This window comes from Phoxinus phoxinus, assembly GCF_949152265.1.
Source record: "Phoxinus phoxinus genome assembly, chromosome: 12".
Taxonomy (NCBI): domain Eukaryota; kingdom Metazoa; phylum Chordata; class Actinopteri; order Cypriniformes; family Leuciscidae; genus Phoxinus; species Phoxinus phoxinus.
The window spans coordinates 2,430,295-2,444,008 of NC_136887.1; the positions used below are offsets into that span (position 1 = coordinate 2,430,295).

The 13,714-nt window shown below is 44.2% G+C and overlaps 1 protein-coding gene across 1 annotated transcript in view; it reads left to right on the top strand.

Moving 5' to 3' along the window:
* maml1 (mastermind-like transcriptional coactivator 1) overlaps positions 1–13,714 on the top strand; it is a 45,841-nt gene that overhangs the window by 19,358 nt on the left and 12,769 nt on the right. Inside the window, exon 2 of the mRNA XM_079629726.1 lies at positions 1,538–2,809. Within this exon, the coding sequence (XP_079485852.1) occupies positions 1,538–2,809 (1,272 nt within the window). The remainder of the gene's footprint in view (positions 1–1,537; positions 2,810–13,714) is intronic.

Genomic DNA, 13,714 nt, shown 5'->3' on the forward strand with positions numbered 1-13,714 from the left:
AGCATTAGTGATGTGTCAGCGAGCTATAATGCACATACGTGATCTTCTGTGTTTCTTATGCTGCGTTCACACCAAACGCGAATATGCGTCAAAATTCGCGCCTGCCGCGTCTGGTTATTCGCGTGACCACTTTGTGTTCATTCGCGCGTCAAGAGCGGAATTGACGCGCATAAAAAAAAAAGTTTGAAGCGAAATTTACGCGCGTCGCGCGTCAAGAGGCGAAAGTCAGTTTCGAGACCCGCTGGCGGCCATCTTTTTACAAGATGTCTGATGAGCGATCATTTACCGAGAGAGTCACCGCACTGTATTTACTCTGGAGAGCAGAACAGCGGCGTAGGGATCATCGTCGCCGTATTTGGGTCCACCAGACCCTTCGGAGGCGAACCCAGTTTGGCGAATTTCACCATTTGCTCCAGGAGCTGTGGCTGGATGACGGCCGGTTTCAGCGGTACTTCCGCCTGTCCCGCGCCCAGTTTGATGACCTGCTGTCCCGCATCTGAGCGAGGATCACCCTCCAGGGCTAAAATTATACGTTCCTCCATTTTGAATGAATGACTCTGGGCGGGCCTGCCGCCACAACATCAAGCAGGCTCCTGATTGGTTAACGCGGCGCGAATTTGACGCAGAAGTTCAGATTTTTCAACTCGGGCGGCAGACGCGAATTCGCGTCAAACGCGTGAATGCACAAAAAGCACAATTCGCGCGTATCGCGCCAAACGCGCCAAACGCTCAATTCGCGTCATTCGCGCGAACTAGACGCGCGAATGAGGCGAATTCGCGTCTACCGCGCCGCGCCAAACGCCTCATTCGCGCCGCAAGAACTCCAGACGCGCCTAAACGCGCCTTACCATTGACTTAACATTGAAATCACTCGCGCCTGACGCATATTCGCGCTTGGTGTGAACGCAGCATAAGAGGTTGAATTCATTTCAGAATCTGCCAAACTCCCAATACTACTTCTGAATAGGATGTCTACTTCATAAATTGTATGAAAATTGTAGAAATAATGGTTCAGACTCAAACCACATATGGAGATGGCGGCGCCCTTATATGGGCAGTAATGTCCACTAGTGGAGAAGTGTGGTACTGCGCTCACACTAAATCTCACTGAAAGCTGATTTTCTGAGATATCAACCTAACATTTGAAACACAACTTGTTCAGATTTTTGGCTCTTTTTTTTGTTTTTGTTTTTTGCATTTTTTAGTCCACCAGGTTTTGAAAATATATATTTTATATAAAATATGAATAATTACATTTTTAACATTGTACATTTTCATAAACTCAAACTTCTATAACTTTTTTTCTGTTTAACTTTCTAAATTTATTTCACTTCTACAAAAATCTGCCAAATGTTTTCTTTAAAACAAGATCTTACATCTATATTCCAAAGCATTCTTGAATTACAACCATGTAAGTTCGGGATGTGCATTTTCATGTCTATTAAAAAAGGGGGTGCCCGTTAAGGGGTTAATTAATGCTGTGAGAATCAATATTGATGTTGCCTGACATCTAATGCCTGATGTGTTCTGTGTGCAGCTGCAGGAGACGGTGAAGAGGAAGCTGGAGAACGCTGGTTCTCCTCTGGCCCGCGAGCAGGTCAACGGCTTCAGCGACGGCTACCCGCCCAATAAGAAGAGCTGTGTTGAGGACACACTCGGAGCTCGTAACGGGGTCTCGAACGGCACAGTGCCTCCTCTCTCCCCGATGGACACTAAGCATAATGTGATGGCCAATGGGAACCACAGAGCGGAGCACAACGAAGCCGGGATCACCGATAGCGGTGCGTCTCGCGGCTCGGACTCAGATTTCCGCTTGCTGAAGGAGATGAAGCAGGAGCCGGTGGACGATATATTACCCTGCATCCTCCCGTCAGGGGGTACGACCGGGAGCAACAGCCTTTTCCCCGACCTCAACCTGGACGATCAGGACTGGAGCGAGATCATGGAGGAGTTCAATCGCTCTGTGCCCTACGAGGACATACAGGAGCTCTTCAGCGTCAGCTTCGGTGACCGCAAAGACCCGGAGCTCACGTCCGGTGCGGCTCAGAGCTTAATCCCACCGGATCTAGCCAACGTAAAGACGGAGTTCTCCCCCGCCGGGTTCGAGCAGGAGTCCTGCAACGGTTCCCCTCAGGTGCGACCCACCTCATCGGGACCTCTTCACACCAGCTCGCCTGTGTCGGCTCCGGCCACATCGCCCGTGCAACAGACCAGCAGACAAATCCCAAACCACATGCTCCCCGGTGCGCCTAAAGACCTGTCCCCCGCGCAGCAGCTCCAGCAGTTAGCGGCACGCGAGCAGCAGAGAGCCATATTACAGAGCCAGCAACACGTGGTTCAGAAGCCTCCGCCTCCAACGCAGCAAAAACCACAGTCGCAAACGCCGAAGTTCCACCCGCAACCGAACCACTCCACATCGTGGCCCCAAAACCCCCCCGGCCAAAGCCAAATGAGTGGGACGTTTGGGCTTGAGAAGCCGACGAGTCCTTCTCTGTACCCGCAAGACTTCCCGAACCCCAAGGCCATGCTCATGCCGAACAAGGGCTCTCCTAAAGCGGGCGCTCCGGCCGGGTACATGCAGCCCATGCTAAGCCACGCGCCCAACCCCGCGGCCCAGGCGGCCATGCTGGACTACAGCAACACTAAACCCCTGTCCCATTACGAGGCGGTGGCGTCCGGGGCTCCCCGGGGTCCTGTGACCGCACAGAGCCAGAACAAGGCCATCCTGAACCTGATGCGGCACCAGCAGATGCAGAAGCCGAGGCCGGCCGGCATGAGCTTCAGGCCAGCACACCTACAGCACGCTCCGGTGAGACCCGCCGAACACCTCAACCGAGCTCAGTCACACACGCATCCATGTTTATCCCTACGTCATGTACGTTTATATGTGAATTAATTACTAATTTAAATCTATTCAAGATATAAACCAACCATATCTCTTCACAAGACCTTGATTCACATTGGCCTGATTTTCCAGACAGGGCTTAGATTAAAGGTGCACTGTGTAATATTTAGGAGGATCTGTTGATGTTTCTACGGTGGCCCTGAGCGGACAAACACGTTTCGTCACTATGTTGTTCTTCAAATAAATAAGTGAGGTAAAGTCAGCGAATAAAACAATGATGAACAAGTAACAATAATATTCGCAATAACATCGTTTTACTGAATAATGAAGTACATCATTTCTTGATTAATCTTTGTAAAGAAACCTCAGTGTTTAACTGGCTACTCGCTGCTGTCTCAGACGACATCACTTCCTGTCGGCCACCGTAACTTCTGTTGGGTGCAATTCACAACCTCACCACTAGATGTCGCTAAACATCACACACTGCAGCTTTAAGCCAGGATTAGGCCTTAGTAGCTTCTATAAAAGTGCTTTAAAAAGATAAACATTACTGTGGTTCATCTTGAGACAAAACAATGGCACTGACATACTTTTATATATCGCACTGCCAGTTCTTTAGTTGAAACGGCTCAAACATGCAGTGTAGTCTAGGCTAGTTTAAGCCTCGTCTGTGAAACTGGGGGAATTATTTATTTTTTGACAACTTTATAACCTTTTTGGATCTTCAAAGTTTTGGTTACCTGGACTTTTAATTGAAAGATTTAGTTAAAAGTATATTTATATGGTAGTTTCGAAGAAAACATCAAAGTAAATGTTTTTTGGGGAACTAATCGTTTAAATAATGGTAGCATGTGTCAATTTAATGTTCTTTTTAAAAGTTAGGTAACTTAAAGTAGGTGGGATTGAGATGGATGATCATAAACGCAGACGGAGTCGACTTATGTTCAGCATGTCCGTCAGTAGCGTTAGCCAGTGTAATGCAGTTTAATGATCACGATATTTTACACGAGCGTCCGCTTCCATCGCTTGTTTCTGCTTCTTCTTCTTCTCCTGTGTTTGATCAGGAGATGCAGCACTCTTTCAGAAGGTGTGCAATAGCGCCCCCTACCGTAGAACAGTGAAAACACAGATTGCTGTCAGTGTTTACGCGTGTGCTTATGCTACGGTGTGTGTGTGTACAGCGCGTGTGGCGTGAGTTTCATGGCTGGCGTTCACAGAAAGGCCCTTTTGTTTGAAGATCTCGGTCACATGTGTAATCATGCCAGAGCTTGTGTCTGCCTTTCATCTGCTTGTGCTGACACACACATCACTGTGGTATAAATGCTCCATAATGATTCGGTATAACGAGTGGTTGCTAACGACTGACGCTCACGTGTTCAAGCAGAGTAGGTCAAATGTTGTTGTTCTGTGCTAGTGTTGAGTGTGAATATATGAGTGTGAGTGTGAATATTCAGAGTGACGCACACGTAAACATGCAGTGCAATAACACAATATAAGTGTCGTACTCAAACAGCGATGACAAGATCTTTCTGCACAGCCACAGTGGAAATAAATGAGGCGCTCGGATTCGACCAAGTGGAAGAAATTATCAATGATAGTATCAGTTTAAATTGATTCTGGAAAGAAACTCATTTGTGTGAACATGTGAAAGTGAAAAGAAACGAGACCGTTGTTCAGTGATGTCCTTGACCGTCCAGTCACTCGCACCCTGCCCTTCTTGTGCGGGGAGAAAAACAACTTTATTTCTCTTAATTAATGACATTTCCATGCTTTACAATGAGGGACTACATTAGCATTCACTTCTAGTGCAGTCCAAGACCTGGAAAACACACTAAAAGCCCTTTTCTGACCCAATAACTGGCGGCGGCTCTCATCCGCTGACCCTGAAGATGGCTTCGGCAGACGGGAGTGTCTGAGGAATACATACATCTTCCCTCAGCGCAGATGTAGATGATTATAACTACAGTAAGACGTTCAGTAAGACATGTTCGTATAATGAAAGTAGAAATGTAATTGCTGTACAGCGAGGAAAGAGAAAGTGGATGTTAGGATGAGTTAAAGATGCAAATGCATATCTGGATAACCTAAATGATAACGCAAGCTCCCTGTTGTCTGAACACACTGATGTTAATCACACACACTCTGGACATCCGTCTTAAAGTCCTCATGAAAGGGAAGTTGCGCTGGTCTTTTCTCTATTGTTCCAGAAGCGTTTCGCTCGGACATGCGACACATGTGGGCGGGGCTTGTGGTTTGCTATTGGCTGATCTCATGTGAGTGACAGGTTATAGCTCCGCCCCCGTCATCAGAGATGCCGCAAGAGGAACTTATTCGGAGTCAAGATTACCAGGAACATGAGTTTAAAACGATGTCAGGGCTTGACAATAAGTCTTTATTTATGTGCTTTAATTTATTCTGAGCCAATATTCTTATCCCTGTTCATTCAGCTTTGACACATTTAAATCTGCATATTTATCATACTTTAACCTTTATAAAGGGTATTTTCCCCCCTAATCTTTTTTATATATATATGCTTCATATATTTTAAAATTCTTAAGTTTGATCAATAAAGTAAATTAGAATAATAAGACACTATAGGGTTGTTACAAATCAAATTAAATAAATTACAACTGCATTAAATATTATGAGATTGTTTAAAATTATTCTTTGAATATACAACTAAGAAATGTCGGAGAGAATGATACTTTCACACACAGCACTAAACCGCCAGTAGGTGGCGGCAGGGGACCGCATTAATGACTGAGTCATTGAGTCATTTATTCAAACGATTCGTTCAAACGGCGGATTCGCCCAGGAGTGAACGCAGTGTTGTATGCTGTGGTTCTGCTGTGGTTCTGCTGTGGTTCTGCTGTGGTTCTGCTGGGGTTCTGCTGTGGTTCTGCTGGGGTTCTGCTGTGGTTCTGCTGGGGTTCTGCTGTGGTTCTGCTGTGGTTCTGCTGGGGTTCTGCTGGGGTTCTGATGGGGTTCTGCTGGGGTTCTGCTGTGGTTCTGATGGGGTTCTGCTGTGGTTCTGCTGTGGTTCTGCTGGGGTTCTGCTGGGGTTCTGCTGGGGTTCTGCTGTGGTTCTGCTGGGGTTCTGCTGGGGTTCTGCTGGGGTTCTGCTGGGGTTCTGCTGGGGTTCTGCTGTGGTTCTGCTGTGGTTCTGCTGGGGTTCTGCTGGGGTTCTGCTGGGGTTCTGCTGGGGTTCTGCTGGGGTTCTGCTGTGGTTCTGCTGGGGTTCTGCTGGGGTTCTGCTGGGGTTCTGCTGGGGTTCTGCTGTGGTTCTGCTGGGGTTCTGCTGGGGTTCTGCTGTGGTTCTGCTGGGGTTCTGCTGGGGTTCTGCTGTGGTTCTGCTGGGGTTCTGCTGGGGTCTTTGCTTTTCTTACATTTCAGCGAAAATAGTTCCAAACAGTTAAAATTGCGACTAAAATGTAAGTGGCTTAATATTAATTACTTGTTCATTGAATATGAAATCAGTGTCGCGTGATGGTATTGATGTTGTTCAACTGTATCGCATGTTATTAATATGAAACTCGTTTTATATTGACGATATAAATATAAATTTATGTTTTGTATAATCAAACATTATACAAAATATTATTATTCACTATCAATCGCCACTTATAAATAAACAAATGCAGAATCATTCTCGTTTTAGTGATTCTCTAGTTATTTTTTGTCATTGAGGTTTTAATCCGGATACTTGTCCGGTCGGGAAAGGCAAACTCTCTCACTAGCAAACACCGTTCAAAAGATACGGGCGCTAATGTCGAGCCCTGGGTGTGATTCTATGGTGACTTTAACGTTCATGAGTCATAAAGAAACTAAATCGTAGCAGTTTTCACTGTCCTTAGCAGAACGACACTGCATAATATAATAGAAATGTATAGAGAGGGTATTGTGTGCGTGTGTGTGTGTGTGTGTGTGTGCGTGCGTGCGTGTGTGTGTGTGTGTGTGTGTGTGCGCGCGTCTGGTTCTCATGCGCCCCGGGCTTGATCAGTGTCTGGGTCAGGCAGCTGGTTGCTAAGGAGCAGAGAGCAGACAGCCATATACACACACACACACACACACACACACACACACACACACACACACACACACACACACACACACACACTGAAGTGGGGGCTGAGACGAGTCAACAGAGAAAAGGACAGACAGAGAGAGAGGGAGCGAGGACGATACAAAGCCGTCTTTCATGCGTTTCACATCAGCCCCTCCTTCAGCGCTCCGGTTTAAATATAGACCATTAACCCCGTTTGCCTTTACTCTATACACACACACACACACACACACACACACACATCCATATCAACTCTTACTCTACACACACATCAACTCTTACTCTACACACACACACACACACACACACACATATCCATATCAACTCTTACTCTACACACACATCAACTCTTACTCTACACACACATCAACTCTTACTCTACACACACACACATCAACTCTTACTCTACACACACACACACACACACATCAACTCTTACTCTACATACACACACACACATATCCATATCAACTCTTACTCTACACACACATCAACTCTTACTCTATACACACACACACACACACACACACACACACACACACACACATCCATATCAACTCTTACTCTACACACACATCAACTCTTACTCTACACACACATCAACTCTTACTCTACACACACACATCAACTCTTACTCTACACACACACACACACATCAACTCTTACTCTACACACACACATCAACTCTTACTCTACACACACACATCAACTCTTACTCTACACACACATCAACTCTTACTCTACACACACATCAACTCTTACTCTACACACACACACACACACACACACATCAACTCTTACTCTACACACACACACACACACACACACACACACACACACACACATATCCATATCAACTCTTACTCTACACACACATCAACTCTTACTCACACACACACACACACACACACACACACACATCCATATCAACTCTTACTCTACACACACATCAACTCTTACTCTACACACACACACACACACACACACACACACACATCAAATCTTACTCTACACACACACACACACACACACATCAACTCTTACTCTACACACACACACATCAGCTCTTACTCTACACACACACATCAGCTCTTACTCTACACACACACACATCAGCTCTTACTCTACACACACACACATCAGCTCTTACTCTACACACACACATCAGCTCTTACTCTACACACACACACATCAGCTCTTACTCTACACACACACACATCAGCTCTTACTCTACACACACACATCAGCTCTTACTCTACACACACACACATCAGCTCTTACTCTACACACACACACATCAGCTCTTACTCTACACACACACACATCAGCTCTTACTCTACACACACACACACATCAGCTCTTACTCTACACACACACACATCAACTCTTAAGCCTTGTTTATACTCGGCGCGTCCGCACGCGCGAGTCTCCGCTGACTGCGCGCGCACCTCTCCAAACGGTGGAGGCGTTTATACTTGACGCGCTCGCCATTGTACTATTCTTTGAAACTACAGGGGGCGACTCGAGTAATTGTCCTCTCTAAACCATCAAATCGGTGAGAAGAAGAAATATAAACACGTGACAATGTTTATTTTAGTTACCACCACCAATACAAAAATAATCGTGTAAAACCCAGTAAAGATTATTACTTGTGACATTAGAACAAAATATATGTAGGCTAGCCTATATGGGAATACATGTATGTATACAAATAAATTAACGATCTCTTAAATATGTTCTAATTTCACTAAACATTTCATTAACTTTCGTGCACATTTGTATTAACCATGGACCTTTTATGTTCATTAAAAAGGCTTTTTATGCTATTGTATGCTAATTTTTTAAATGTAAGCAACTAATTTAGGGGTGCTGGTGTGATGAGAAGTTCGTGCTCGGCCAGATTCGGCTCAAAGTCGTTCATCTTCGGATGCGGCGCCGCGCGCGATGTTACAAAAAGTGCCGTGCACACCGCCAGGCGAAATTGGGTCTTGCGCACCCAACCCGCAATTACGTCATTTTTGCCGCGCGTCCTTCGCGCTCTTGCGGACGCGTCGAGTATAAACAAGGCTTTACTCTACATACACATCAACTCTTACTCTACATACACATCAACTCTTACTCTACATACACATCAACTCTTACTCTACATACACATCAACTCTTACTCTACATACACATCAACTCTTACTCTACATACACATCAACTCTTACTCTACACACACATCAACTCTTACTCTACATACACATCAACTCTTACTCTACATACACATCAACTCTTACTCTACATACACATCAACTCTTACTCTACATACACATCAACTCTTACTCTACACACACATCAACTCTTACTCTACATACACATCAACTCTTACTCTACATACACATCAACTCTTACTCTACACACACATCAACTCTTACTCTACACACACATCAACTCTTACTCTACACACACACACACACATCAACTCTTACTCTACATACACATCAACTCTTACTCTACACACACATCAACTCTTACTCTACACACACATCAACTCTTACTCTACACACACACATACACATCAACTCTTACTCTACACACACACACATCAACTCTTACTCTACATACACATCAACTCTTACTCTACATACACATCAACTCTTACTCTACATACACATCAACTCTTACTCTACACACACATCAACTCTTACTCTACACACACACACACACACACATCAACTCTTACTCTACATACACATCAACTCTTACTCTACACACACATCAACTCTTACTCTACACACACACACACATCAACTCTTACTCTACACACACACACATCAACTCTTACTCCACACACACACACACACACACACACACACACACACACATCAACTCTTACTCTACACACACACACATCAACTCTTACTCTACACACACATCAACTCTTACTCTACATACACATCAACTCTTACTCTACACACACACATCAACTCTTACTCTACACACACACACATCAACTCTTACTCTACACACACACATCAACTCTTACTCTACACACACACACACATCAACTCTTACTCTACACACACACACATCAACTCTTACTCTACACACACACACACACACATCAACTCTTACTCTATACACACACACACACACACACACACACACACACATCAACTCTTACTCTACACACACACACATCAACTCTTACTCTACACACACACACCAACTCTTACTCTACATACACATCAACTCTTACTCTACACACACATCAACTCTTACTCTACACACACATCAACTCTTACTCTACACACACATCAACTCTTACTCTACACACACATCAACTCTTACTCTACACACACATCAACTCTTACTCTACACACACATCAACTCTTACTCTACACACACACACACACACACACACACACACACACACATCAACTCTTACGCTACACACACATCAACTCTCTCTACACACACATCAACTCTCTCTACACACACATCAACTCTCTCTACACACACATCAACTCTTACTCTACACACACATCAACTCTTACTCTACACACACACACACACATCAACTCTTACTCTACACACACACACACACACACACACACACATCAACTCTTACTCTACACACACACACACACACATCAACTCTTACTCTACACACACACCAACTCTTACTCTACACACACACACACACCAACTCTTACTCTACACACACACACACCAACTCTTACTCTACACACACACACATCAACTCTTACTCTACACACACACACATCAACTCTTACTCTACACACACACACACACACACACACACATCAACTCTTACTCTACATACACATCAACTCTTACTCTACACACACATCAACTCTTACTCTACACACACATCAACTCTTACTCTACACACACACACACACATCAACTCTTACTCGCACGGTTCAGTGACTCTCTTCTGTGAAACCTCTGTCTGCGTCTCACTCTTCAGATAACACCGTTTGATGTCGACACTGACCTCGAAATACCTCTGGTGTGTGTGTGTGTGTGTGTGTGTGTGTGTGTGTGTGTGTGTGTTGTGAAAGGGCGTCTGCCAGCCATCTCTCATTTATTTTTAAACCGTCTTCTGCCCTGTCTGTAGCACAAGGCTGAGGAGGCGCTCTCGATCGGAGAGAAGGTGCTTGAGTTTAAGAGTGAGTTTCACAGCAGTGAGGTTTGAAACTTTGAGCTGGTGTGGATTGCATTAATTACACTGTAGGAGGGGAATCTCACCAACCCTGCCAGGAATGTGTCCTAGTTATACTGCAGTAGGAGTTTTAGGTGTCTACGACTGTTAATATTTCCCACCCAAATGATCATTCGTTTAGTTGTTCACGCCCATCATCTATTACCAGTGGGATCATTTTCTTGTATGCAAAAAATGAATTTTTTAATGTTCTTTGGTTGTGTGTAAAAAAAAAAAATCATTACACAGAAATTGTGCCCTCTAGTGGCCATTATAGTTTTATTCTCTACAGATTGTAAAAGGAAAAAAGCTCTTTAGTCTGATAAGAGTGGTGTCCCACTGACCCATATTAACCCTTGTGCGACCTTATGGACATTTGTGTCTTTTTCAGTTTTGTTTTTTGATCAATTTGCCTGTGTTAATGCTAATTGCATACATTTTGGCACAGGTGTGTATTTTCATTGGACCCAAGGGCATAGGAACCGGGGGGGGTGTGTCCCCTCCAATATTGGAGACAGTCGCATTTGTCCCACCCAAAAATTATACCGCGGAGGAGAAACATATTTGATTTTTAAATCGAGCTTCGTACAGAGCGCACGTCAGAAACCGAGGACGGGTGTGTGTGTGTGTGTTCATCTGAGCCTCATTGGTCCTTCAATGTCAGAATAATTGAGATGACCAATCAAATCAAAGTAGGCGGGCTTTGTTCACAGACGCTGCAGAGCGCGAGGTTCAGCACCTCGACGCGTCAGTAGTTTAAGATGCTAAACTAAAATTTCATATTTGACAGCTGTTTTAGGACATACGTGTTAGAAATAATCAGGCAAACTAATAAACGTTTGTCTAATTTCGCCATTTTTAACTGAAAATAGGCCTATGTCGTGATTCATGAACCTTAATGTAATAATAATTAGTTAAGGCGTACGTTACTGTCATTGTGAGGGGAGGGACAAAAAGGCACGTTGTCATCATATAAGGCACAGGTTAATATGAATGTGTACATATTGAGAATGAATATTATAATATAATTTGTAATCTTCAGTCAATTAAAAAAGCTCAGCTTTAGGAGGGGAAGAGACAGGGCACGATGAGGAGACTGAGAGAAAAAGAAAGAGCTGACATGGTTTAAAAGTTATTATTCATTTTTTTTGGCCTTCAAAACATCTTAAAATGCACATATGTAGATCAGAACAATGTAAAGTGTCTCGGGGAGCCCCTGAACCCCCTAACTGCCTCACATCCGGGACCTCAGTGATTTATAAAACCCTGCGTTTATACGGATAAACAGCCGATATCCTAGTAATATGCATTAATAAGCAACTAGTTAATAGTGAGAATTAGATTCTAAACTAAAGTGTTACATTTTTTAAATCATACACAGTGATTTGTTACCATATTATCATGCTTAACACTGAGAGTTTGAATAATTGTAATGTGATGATCAGATGCAGATATCTTATGGCGCTTTTCCATTACCAGGTCAACTCGTCTCAGCTCGTCTCAGCTCGTGTCGGCTCGGCTTGCGTTTCGCTCCGTTTTCCATTGCATATAGTACTTCCACAATAGTACACTGGTCGTCATAGCGACGCGACACACACCCGCTACCCACACACACAGGACAATGGAGGAAATCGAGTGTATGCTGTTTTACATAATATTAGTAATAATGGGAATATCACGCAATCTCTGGCAAAACTATTTAAAAATGCCGGGGTTATTCAGGATACTCCGTCTGGCGCGTGCAATGATGGCGCAGTGAATAGTGACGATTCTCGCTGACCAATCAGCAGTCTTCCGTGCGTCACGTCACGTTTTAGTATCGCCTCAGCTCGCTTAGAACCTCGCCGAAGGTGATACGAAAAAAAGTACCTGGAAGCAGGTACCGGTACAACTTTTACACAGTGGAAAACCAAACAGAGGCGAGTCGAGGCGAGGCGAGCCAAGGCGAGCTGGTACTGTGCAGTGGAAAAGCGCCATAAATCAGAGAATATCATAGGTTCGGCGACTGGCGGGTGGATTATTTATTTTCAACAGTGGATTCAGGGGACTCAAAGTGCACCAGATTAATGAATTATCTTTAAAATGTACAAAAGTTTCTTGCGGGGGTGCACCTCCACTTACAAAAAATATTGTGGGAAACACAGTATATGATTAAAATGCGTACATGATCAGGATTTTTCCACCTCCGCCTCGTTTTGAGCCAGGAAACCCCTGCATCTACTCATCGTGGGCTGACCCCCCTAACATGAAAATCCTACAATCGCCCCTGGTGTCCTTTTTATTTAAATTGACGCACGAGTTAAAATCAGACCTAAACTGTCTCTGAAGCTCTTGTGGAAGTCTTGGACACCAACCCTGGTCTCAGGTCAAACTCCGGGATTTCAGATCCGAGTGGACCCGTGAAGAGCGTTACAAGCTCATGTTTTTGCCTTTGAGATGTGCTAGTGTAGAGAACACATAGGAAACGCCAGAGAGGGAAAGGTGCATGAACACTTAGTTAGATGTAGAAAAAATCTATTTAAAAATACGAAAAAGATTAAATGATTATAACCAGTAGGTGGCGGCAGAGGATTTTTATAATTGGTTTATTAGCTA